We start from the raw sequence: 11,801 nt of genomic DNA on the forward strand, positions 1-11,801 counted from the left end.
GCGTGGCATAGAGGCGATCAGCCTGTGGCACTGCTGAGGTGTTATGGAAGCCCAGGTTGCTTTGATACGAGCAGCATTCAGCTCGTCTGCATTGTTGGGTCTGGTATCTCATCTTCCTCTTGACAATACCCTGTAGATTCTCTATGGGGTTTAGGTCAGGGGAGTTTGCTAACCAATCAAGCACAGTGATACTGTGGTTAGTAAACCAGGTATTGGTACTTTTGGCAGTGTGGACAGGGGCCAAGTCCTGCTGGAAAATTAAATTTCTATCTCCAAAAATCTCGTCGGCAGAGGGAAGCATGAAGTGCTCTAAAATTTCCTGGTAGACGGCTGCACTGACTTTGCTCTTGATAAAACACAGTGGAGCTACACCAGCAGATGACATGGCTCCCCAAACCATCACTGATTGTGGAAACTTCCCACTAGACCTCAGCAGCTTGGATTGTGGCCTCTCCACTCTTCCTCCAGACTCTGGGACCGCAATTTCCATATAAAATGCAAAATTTACTTTCATCTGAAAACAACACCTTGCACCACTGAGCAACAGTCCAGTTCTTCTCCTTGGTCCAGGTAAGACGCTTCTGGCGTTATTGTCTATTGGTCATGAGTGGCTTGACACAAGGAATGTGACAGTTGTAGCCCATGTCCTGGATACGTCTGTGTGTGGTGGCTCCTGAAGCACTGACTCCAGCAGCGTCCACTCCTGAATCTCCCTCAAATTTTTGAATGGCCTTTTCTTATCAATCCTATTAAGGCTGCAGTTATCCCATTGCTTGTGCACCTTTTTCTACCACACTTTTTCTTTCCACTCAACCTTCCATTAATATGCTTGGATACAGCAGTCTGTGAACAGCCAGCTTCTTTAGCAATGATCTTTTGTGGCTTACCCTCCTTGTGGAGTGTGTCAATGACTGCCTTCTGGACATCTGTCAAGTCAGCAGCCGGCCCCATGATTGTGTAGCCTACTGAACCAGGCTAAGGGACCATTTTGAACACTTAAGAAGCCTTTGCAGGTGTTTTCTGGTAATTATTCCAATTTTCTGAGATAATGATTTTGGGGTTTTCATTGGCTGTAAGCCATAATCATCAACATTAACATATATAAACACTTGAAATAGATCCCTCTGTGTATAATGACTCTATATAATATATAGGAATAGATCCCTCTGTGTGTAATGACTATATATGACTTTCCCTATTTGTATTGAATTACTAAAATAAATTAACTTTTTGATCATATTCTAATTTGAGATGCACCTGTATGTACTAAATAGACGAGTCAGGATCCCCGAGGAGTCCTCTACAGACTGTGCTTACATCTCAGTACATGTACACGCTCTGCGCATGCTCTGGAGGTGCTCCCGAAGCACACACTGAGCAGAGCCGTGGGCCACCTACTGACTTAAAAGGGCAAAAGAATGGCCGATGTGTGCACCTATATGGCCATACGGTGGCACACATCCGTATATATGCACCATGTCTACCCAGAACGAGATGTGAACAGAGCCTGAGCATTAGATGATCTGCAGTAGAACAGAGCCCAAAACACGGAGTCAGACTTTACTCTTCCCTCCAGAAACTTTTATTTTAGTGAAAAAAAGAAAAAATGGTTAATAGACCAAGACAAGAAAAGAGCCACATGCAAGAAAATAGATTTGCAACATCTTAGAATTTGGGCACCGGCTAGGTTTCATAGGAAGCCATCTCAATAACAAGAGGATGACCACAAGTCTACCCTGATACCGTGACTGCCCCAGTCGGCAAGACTAGTGTTCAGCAATGGCTACGGAGAAAACCACCAGGGCTATTCCTTCCCATGGCCAATCCGGTCTAAGGCTCCTTTCACATTGAGTTTTACCTTCCACTCACAGGTCCTGTCGGAGCATCCGTCCGAACCGCCCGTCCCCCACTCTGCAAAGCGTATTCTGGACGCATGCGCCCGACAGGGCCATTCACTGTTATGGAGCGCACTGCGTTAGCGTGTGCTCTGTTTTGTGCCATTTTTTGCATATTTACGTTTCTGCAGACGGACACCCGAATGTAGTCCACTGAAACGTAGTCCACTACGTTCGGGTGTCCGTCTGCAGAAACGTAAATATGCAAAAAATGGCACAAAACAGAGCACACGCTAATGCAGTGCGCTCCATAACAGTGAATGGCCCTGTCGGGCGCATGCGTCCGGAACACGCTTTGCAGAGTGGGGGAGGGGCTGTTCAGACTGATGCTCCGACAGGACCTGTGAACGGAAGGTAAAACGCAATGTGAAAGGAGCCTTAGAATTTCCAATGACTAGTGATGAGTGGGCACTGCAATGCTCGGGTGCTCCGTACTCCTAACCAGCAGTTGGATGCTCTGATGGGCACGACTCGAGTACCCGAGTATAGTGGAAGTCATTGGGGAACTCAAGCATTTTTCGGAAGAATTCCTGGAACGATCCTCGAATTCTCCAATAACTTCAGTTACACGAGCGTCCAACTGATCGTTACACGAGTACAGAGCACCGAAGCATTGTAGCGCTCGCTCATCATTACTAATAATCTTTGTATAGTGGCAAAGTCTTACATGTGTCATCTCTAAAAGACATTTACCCCATTGGAGTCATGTTAATAAGTCTATTCTACCATAAGGGGTTAAGCGCACTTTTTGACACCAATCCATGGCGAGATTCCCATCCACAGCATTCATGGCATAGCCACGTTTGTTTGGCAAATTTTGGAAATCCTATATAAAATAATAACAGTTTTGTTTATAGCTCGTTACCTTGGAGAACGACCACTGCAATTAAGACAACAGACCACGCACAGCGCTTACTATCTCTTTTCTGTTGAGCTGGTAAGCACGGTTTTGAAGCTGGCCAGGGTCACTGCAGTGCACCACTCACTCCTAACCGCAGGAAGCTTCAGCGCAGGGATTGCAAGCTAGACAGCAACAATGGTCTGTCTCCAAGGCAATGAGCTGTAAGCAAAAGAAAAAGGAAATATCTCAATAACTGCTGCATTCATTAACCCTAGAACGCATACCTGGGGCCTCGCAGGCCTGCTAGGTTACTTGTTTTCAATGGTAGATTTCTATGGTTGCGCGTTCTAGGGTTAAGTAAATTGCACAAGAGTGTGTTTTTACAAGAACTAGCCGACTATATTCAATAAAGGTAGGGCTAAACCATTAAAAGTTGCAGCAGTACCCCTAACTCCACAATCTTAATATTTCTCTTGGGTGGACAGAGGAGGGAGCGCGACAGAGGAGGGAGCGCGACAGAGGAGGGAGCGCGACAGAGGAGGGAGCGCGACAGAGGAGGGAGCGCGACAGAGGAGGGAGCGCGACAGAGGAGGGAGCGCGACAGAGGAGGGAGCGCGACAGAGGAGGGAGCGCGACAGAGGAGGGAGCGCGACAGAGGAGGGAGCGCGACAGAGGAGGGAGCGCGACAGAGGAGGGAGGGCGACAGAGGAGGGAGGGCGACAGAGGAGGGAGGGCGACAGAGGAGGGAGGGCGACAGAGGAGGGAGCGCGACAGAGCGACAGAGGAGGGAGCGCGACAGAGCGACAGAGGAGGGAGCGCGACAGAGGAGGGAGCGCGACAGAGCGACAGAGGAGGGAGCGCGACAGAGGAGGGAGCGCGACAGAGGAGGGAGCGCGACAGAGGAGGGAGCGCGACAGAGGAGGGAGCGCGACAGAGGAGGGAGCGCGACAGAGGAGGGAGCGCGACAGAGGAGGGAGCGCGACAGAGGAGGGAGCGCGACAGAGGAGGGAGCGCGACAGAGGAGGGAGCGCGACAGAGGAGGGAGCGCGACAGAGGAGGGAGCGCGACAGAGGAGGGAGCGCGACAGAGGAGGGAGCGCGACAGAGGAGGGAGCGCGACAGAGGAGGGAGCGCGACAGAGGAGGGAGCGCGACAGAGGAGGGAGCGCGACAGAGGAGGGAGCGCGACAGAGGAGGGAGCGCGACAGAGGAGGGAGCGCGACAGAGGAGGGAGCGCGACAGAGGAGGGAGCGCGACAGAGGAGGGAGCGCGACAGTTTTTTTTTTTATTTAATGTAATCTTGTGTAATCATACACCCATGTGTGACATGTAGATTGTTTGCAAATCTTCAGAAAAGCATGCAGCATGCACCAGTGTTAGTACAGAAATCATCACCGCCAAAGCTAGAGGAGTGCTCACTTTCAAAGTCAAGGAAAAAGTTTGGTCCCTGATCAAGCTCTGTGCAAGTAAGAACTTTTAAAAGATTTCCCATTTGGCTCCTAAAAAAAGGAAATAAAAGAGGGAAAAAAAAAAAAAGGAAAGAGGTGCTAAGTGTGTGAGATATAAAGAAACATGCGAGCAGACGGCGGTCTCCGGTGCAAAGATTCAGTCTCATCAGCTAAACCCAGATAGGAAGAGAGAGGGTGATCACCGAGTGGTTTGTGTCACAAATAGAAAACTTACTTTCAAAATCCAGGAAAAAATGTGGATAATTTTCTATTTCCCTGGTTAGCACTTTAAGAAGATTACCCATCCCAGCAAACCTGGTGAATACAATACAGAACAGTACACAATGGTCAATGCAGGGGTTAATGGCAATCGGAAGACTAAATATGTGCCCTTTAAAAGACAGAAAAATATACATTTAAAAGGGGTAGTCTTCTCAAAGACCTTGGGGGCTCATTACTAAAGTGCCCCCGATCAGACCCATGGCGTAGAGCGGCTGGGAACCACCGTCTCCGGACCCCTCAACTCACCTTCCTCCGGTCACCAGCATGAATGGTCATAGACGTACAGAGCAGGAGGCCCCCTGGAGAAAACACAGCTACGCCAACAGGAGAGTGGGTGACATGACAATCACTATGACCCCCACCCGAGAGGACATTGGTGGAGCATCATAGTAATAATGTACCCAGTCTTTGAGGAGACAACCCCATTAATTCCAATGGGTTAAAATTAAATACAACCACCCTGTAAACCAGCATCCATGTGATCTTTTAGGTCCCAGAGAAATTTGCAAAAATGTCACAAATCTGCTGGTGCTCCTGACCGTTCTCTGCCGCCTGCTCCCTTCTCTCTGTGTTAGAGGTGGCAGCAGATGGGGGTGGGATAGGGATTTCCATTAGAAAGGAGAAAAGTATCTCCAGTTTCAGATATGGCAGAGAAAACAGGCTGCAGATAGGTACAGCACAAAAAAAAGAAATATGGTGCAGGATAGAAGCTGTGCTGATACATGAGCCAATGAAGTCAGGAGCTCCCTGGATACACAGAACTTGCATCCACACTGTATTACAGGAAGAAACACTCCTACAGGTGAAAAACATGAAGCCTGATCTAAGTTTCAGACTTGCATACAGAAACATCAAGACATTTTATAAACTAACAAGTAACCACTAACATAAGTAAATATCATTTTTCCCACCTTAAATGTGTGCAGAGACATTTCAGGCACATCCATATAGGACATAATGATTGTTGTGGGAACAGCACTTAAAGGAACTGGTCATGTTCCAAAACACTAAGGCCTCTTTTACACATCCTTGCAAAACACACATGTACGCATGTGCGTGGGGGTGGGGGTGTGTGTGTGTGTGTGTGTGCGTGTGTGTGTGTGTGTTCAGTGTGCTATCCGTGTGACACCAACGTGGCAGACGGACAGCATTAACTTCTATACTCACCTTATCCCTGCTGTCTCCAAGTCCACGGTGCAGAGAATATTCATGAGCATAATGAGCAGGCCCGGAAGCAAGTGACAACAGTGGTGAAGACAGCAGGGCTGGAGACAGGAGAGTATGGAAAACCATTTTATTTCTAAGACACGTGCTTTCTCTGGTACGTGTCACACTGATGTCACACGGAGCACAGTGTGTGGGCGTGGGATATCCGTGCCGCTTTACACACGTATGCTCCACACGGACACACTGTCCATGTCAAAAAATGCATTGATATTAATAAGTGTACGTGTCCGATTCGTGTGAAAATGGACGTCACACAGATGTGTAAAAGGGGCCTTAATCTGTAGGTAGTGTTCCAATGTTGTCTGGCCACCTTACGGAAAAGTGCAGCCAGAGCGAGAAAATTACATTCCTCCCAGAGCCGCTGGCTTTCAGTCAAAGAGGTGTTAATGGAAAGGCTACAGTCACCGCTGGGTACATAGTGAGTGGTGGCTGTAACCTCACCCTGGTGCTATAACAGCTCCTTCTGCAGAGCGTGCTGTCTTGCAAAGCGTCAGGGCGTGCTTTCAGTCACCCTTAATGTTGTTGTATTGAATGAAGCAGACTCTGGGAATGCACCCCTCTGTAGAGCCAAATTCCCAGGTTCTGGAGCGACGTTCTTTAAAATAATGGGATACTGAAGAACCAATTAACCAATGTCGAGAGATCTAATGATTTCATGTCCTATCTGATATAGGATAAAAAGGGGGGGAGGGGGGAGGCTCCTGCTGCAGGCAGATGTCATTTTTATTGCTTTACTGGACCTATACAGTAGAACCACTCGTATAATCAAAGGTTAATTTTAAAACAATGACGTTAATGTAAAAAATTCTTGGAAAATAATTCTGCTAAAAAAAAAAAATAAAATAAATTCATGACAAATTAGTCATACGGCAATTCTTTACCACCTTTATTGGTTTAACAAATTGAGGCTGTAGTAATCGGAAGCAAAAAAGAAATTAAAAAAAAAAAAAAAAAAATACATTTTACTCCGATAACCCGGATACTTCCAGACTCTTCTAATAAAAATCCTCCCAGAGCCCGGTGATGAGAAGGGGCCGAGCGCCTGTGTGAGGTTTTGTTTATTTTCCCCACACGCTGCGGTCACATGAACGTCCCCGGCTTTATGCCACCATGAAAAGAAAAAAAAAGACCGGCGCTTGTCTGCCGGAGGAAAACGTGTTTTTATTTTTAGTTAATAAAGGCCCACAATGTGTAACCTTATCTGAACGGGGACGGCGGTGCGCAGGATTTGTTTACTTACTCCGGAGCGCGGGGTCTCCCGGGGGGGCTCGCTGCTGATGTGATTAAGCCTCAGTCATGTGAATTAAGGGTAGGAGTTTGTTTAGTGAACGCCGGGCTGCTGGAAATGTAATAATGGGGTCCACATTACTGTGCAGACAGGAGCTGGAGACTGCGGCTTCCAGGCTTAACCAGGGGCAACCACTCCTCGTCAATAAGCTTTTTCTACGCGGAACTTCAGATCATGGAAGATAATATCCCTCTATCAAGGCCATTTTACAGCTATATCACTTATTACAATCACGTTATACTCCAGAGCTGCAATCATAATTCTGCAGAGTTCAGAAATTTCACAGTATTCTGCTGGCTCAGCTTAGCTCGCTCACTCTGGTGTGGTCTTCAAAAGGAGTCACCTCACAATGAATGAACACATATACACTGCATAGGTGGTTGGGGGGGTCAGACAGCTGGGTCACCCAACAATTAAGGCTAGGTTCACATTTCTGTTGTTTTCCATCAGTCACATGCGTTGCTTGACTCTTGTGACTGATGCGTTGTACAACGGATGACAAGAATAAGAATTCATTGTCGGACTCCACTGTAAAACGTGAGAGAGAGAGCGAGCAGCCGATCGCTCACAGCAGCCGGCCGCTCACAGCAGCCGGGTGATCAGCCGATCGCTCACAGCAGCCGGGTGATCAGCCGATCGCTCACAGCAGCCGGGTGATCAGCCGATCGCTCACAGCAGCCGGGTGATCAGCCGATCGCTCACAGCAGCCGGGTGATCAGCCGATCGCTCACAGCAGCCGGGTGATCAGCCGATCGCTCACAGCAGCCGGCCGCCGGGTGATCAGCCGATCGCTCACAGCAGCCGGCCGCCGGGTGATCAGCCGATCGCTCACAGCAGCCGGCCGCCGGGTGATCAGCCGATCGCTCACAGCAGCCGGCCGCCGGGTGATCAGCCGATCGCTCACAGCAGCCGGCCGCCGGGTGATCAGCTGATTGTTCGGCCACAGAGAGAGCATGCACAGCGAAATCAAAAAGGATTCCGCTGCTCAAAAAACGCTACATGCTGCGTTCCTGCCGCCCGACGGTCAGTCGCTCCACGACTAATAGTCGGGCGGAGGATGCAACGCAGCATCATCAGTCACAATCCGCCGCTCATACAAGTCTATGGGAACAACGGAATCCGCCAAACGGATTCCGTTATTTACCAAAGCCGCGGATTGTGACCGATACAAATTGACGGAAATGTCTAAAGCGTTCGCCTGGTGATACGTTACCTCCTATTTAGAGGACTTGTTGATTGATGGGATTCGTAAAGATGGGAAAAACAGAGCAGTTTTCGTCCCCTCGGGGGGGCTGGGAGGAATGGACAGCTCTCCCAGCTCTGCTACATGACTAAATCTAAAAATTCTGATTGTGTCAGAACGGCTGCAGCCAGTAATCTAAGTGATATGTGGCGCCCTGGACAAGCCAGGGGCCACAGAGAACAACACCCCACACTCCCAGCAGGCACACCGAAGTCAGACACAAAACCCTTGTTGCTTTCCTCCAGGGGCTGATGATCACACCAGGGGGTGGGCCAGGCGGTTGGTCCCGCCCGAGGGGTTCGCGGTCCTGGAGGCGGGAAAACCAGGCAGATTGAGTTTGGTAGTAAAAGTGAGCAGAAGGAAGTAGTAGTTGAGCAGCCTGAAGTTGGTCCGGGTGTGTGACCCGGACAGATCAGCAAGGTTGGCAGACGGTGGTGACCGTCTGCAGGAGTGGCCTATCCGAGTTACCGAAAGGACCGTGGACGGGCGGTGGCCCGGCGGTAACGGACCGGTACACAAAGACGCCAGCACCATCTGGCAGGGGCTTTTCGGACCCCGGCAAGGCTAGGAGTCGCCGTGAATTTCCCGAATCCGTTAGTGAAGGGGACCTCCTGGGTTTCCAAACAGTCAAGTCCCGACAGAAGGCAACAGTCCAACCAACAGAGGGAGACACCGCCAAGGCAACAGTTTCTCAGGGCCAGAGCCTGCGGGCAAAGAGGGGCTCCTCCAGCCCATATCCAAGCTGGGGAGCGGGTTACCGGTGGGAACCCATCGGAACCATCAACCGTACTTAGGGGCAGGGAAAGGCAGTCACCATCAACCTGCCGGGAGAAACAACACCGCAGCCGTCTGTGGGACCCGTCCATCCAGCCGAGTGTTTTACTGAGAACTGTGTCTTCATCCTTGGGCTGAGTGAATATCACCGTGCCGTGCGGCACAGCGCTGCCCCCGCGACCCTGCACCTCGCCAGGCCCCGTAACCCGCCTGCCATCAATCCCTACCCCATCACCGGGCCCCGGGACAACCAACCCCCTACCCACGGAGGGGAGAACTAACAACACAGCTGCTCCCCGTCACCGCTCCCGGGATCCCCGTCCAGAGCAGGGGTGGTGTCACCATTATCACCACGGCCGTGGGTGGCGTCACGGACAATAACAAATCCCTACAATCAATCCAATCCCCCCCTTTTCACTCACGGGCGAGGAGCGCCACTCGAGTCCCCGGGATCCGGCCCACCGCTCGAGCCACCACCGAGCAGCAGCACCAGCGGCCGGACCCGAGCAGTGGGAGAGCGCAGCGTCCCCTCCTCCGCCCGCGACAGATACATCGTTGGATTCAGGATGTCTTTGCCGACATTATGCTGCTCTCAGATGAAGTAGCAAAAACCTGTTGACAGATTTTCTTTAAGTAATTAGCAGGAGGAGAGCACTGCGGCTGCCGCTCGCTTCCTTTTGGTTACTCCTGTGTACTAAGGCTGGGGAAGATGGAAGCCGAAGCCAATTTGTCACAGGGCTCCGTGTGTCATGTGGGCCCAGGGAATGAAAGTTGCGACATCGCCGTAACCAGGCCGGCACTGGAGGAGAGAATAAGCTTTTTTACTTTTATGGGTTGCACATGGGGAATGAGAAGGGGGTTAACCAAGTAGTGGATAAGGCTGCTTTCACACATCCAGTTTTTCCTGTGCGGCACAATCCGGCTCTTTGCAGAAAAAAACGCAACCGTTTTTTTTTTTTTTGCCGCCGGTTGCGTTTTTTCTGCATAGACTTTCATTAGTGCCGGATTGTGCCTCATGACCTTGCGTTCGGTCCGGTTTTTGCCAGATGCGGCATATTTAGCCCGTGCGGCGGCCGGATGGAACGTTGCCTGGCATGTTTTTTTGTCCGGCAAAAAAAAAAAACAACCGCATAGCGCCGCATCCAGCCGATGCGGCGCTTTTTCCAATGCATGCCTATGGATGCCGGATGTGGCAAAAAACGCATCCGGCAGCCGCATGCGTTTTTTTGCACTGTGCATGCTCAGTAGTGTGCCGCAACCGGCAAAAAACGGACGGGCCGCATGTAAAAACTTATGCAAAGGATGCGTTTTTTTTGCCGCATCCGTTGCATAGGTTTTAGAGCCGGATTTAGCCGCACTGCAAAAACCTGAGGTGTGAAAGCAGCCTTACCCCATTGAAGCTTCCAGTGTGCAGCTCAGGAGTAAAGTACAGGCGGTAACTGATGATGCATTTAGATGATACAATAATCATTTGTAGGAAAGTCGATTCCAGATTATCAGAACCATGTGATCATGCTGGCAACATAGTTCTCGCCAACATAACCATAATGTTTTTTTAAATCTGCAGCAGATCATCCATGGGTGGAGGTGTGCTGCCGACATATACAGTTAGGTCCAGAAATATTTGGACAGTGACACAAGTTTTGTTATTTTAGCTGTTTACAAAAACATGTTCAGAAATACAATTATATACCGTATATAATATGGGCTGAAAGTGCACACTCCCAGCTGCAATATGAGAGTTTTCACATCCAAATCGGAGAAAGGGTTTAGGAATCATAGCTCTGTAATGCATAGCCTCCTCTTTTTCAAGGGACCAAAAGTAATTGGACAAGGGACTCTAAGGGCTGCAATTAACTCTGAAGGCGTCTCCCTCGTTAACCTGTAATCAATGAAGTAGTTAAAAGGTCTGGGGTTGATTACAGGTGTGTGGTTTTGCATTTGGAAGCTGTTGCTGTGACCAGACAACATGCGGTCTAAGGAACTCTCAATTGAGGTGAAGCAGAACATCCTGAGGCTGAAAAAAAAGAAAAAATCCATCAGAGAGATAGCAGACATGCTTGGAGTAGCAAAATCAACAGTCGGGTACATTCTGAGAAAAAAGGAATTGACTGGTGAGCTTGGGAACTCAAAAAGGCCTGGGCGTCCACAGATGACAACAGTGGTGGATGATCGCCGCATACTTTCTTTGGTGAAGAAGAACCCGTTCACAACATCAACTGAAGTCCAGAACACTCTCAGTGAAGTAGGTGTATCTGTCTCTAAGTCAACAGTAAAGAGAAGACTCCATGAAAGTAAATACAAAGGGTTCACATCTAGATGCAAACCATTCATGAATTCCAAAAATAGACAGGCCAGAGTTAAATTTGCTGAAAAACACCTCATGAAGCCAGCTCAGTTCTGGAAAAGTATTCTATGGACAGATGAGACAAAGATCAACCTGTACCAGAATGATGGGAAGAAAAAAGTTTGGAGAAGAAAGGGAACGGCACATGATCCAAGGAACACCACATCCTCTGTAAAACATGGTGGAGGCAACGTGATGGCATGGGCATGCATGGCTTTCAATGGCACTGGGTCACTTGTGTTTATTGATGACATAACAGCAGACAAGAGTAGCCGGATGAATTCTGAAGTGTACCGGGATATACTTTCAGCCCAGATTCAGCCAAATGCCGCAAAGTTGATCGGACGGCGCTTCATAGTACAGATGGACAATGACCCCAAGCATACAGCCAAAGCTACCCAGGAGTTCATGAGTGCAAAAAAGTGGAACATTCTGCAATGGCCAAGTCAATCACCAGA

At 49.3% G+C, this 11,801-nt stretch overlaps 1 protein-coding gene across 3 annotated transcripts in view; it reads right to left on the reverse strand.

Annotated features, from left to right (window-relative positions):
- Positions 1-11,801, reverse strand: part of CYRIA (CYFIP related Rac1 interactor A) — a 139,520-nt gene that overhangs the window by 61,097 nt on the left and 66,622 nt on the right. The window contains exons 1-2 of one of the 3 annotated variants that reach the window (XM_075341127.1): positions 4,418-4,497; positions 4,154-4,233 (exon numbers count right to left, since the gene is read on the reverse strand). In XM_075341127.1, coding sequence (XP_075197242.1) covers positions 4,154-4,226 — 73 coding nt within the window. In that variant the 5' untranslated portion in view covers positions 4,227-4,233; positions 4,418-4,497. Of the gene's footprint in view, positions 1-4,153; positions 4,234-4,417; positions 4,498-11,801 lie in introns of those variants that run through there. The other 2 variants (XM_075341126.1, XM_075341128.1) reach the window with 2 other exon arrangements.

The sequence above is a fragment of the Anomaloglossus baeobatrachus genome, chromosome 3, assembly GCF_048569485.1.
Source record: "Anomaloglossus baeobatrachus isolate aAnoBae1 chromosome 3, aAnoBae1.hap1, whole genome shotgun sequence".
Taxonomy (NCBI): Eukaryota; Metazoa; Chordata; class Amphibia; order Anura; family Aromobatidae; genus Anomaloglossus; species Anomaloglossus baeobatrachus.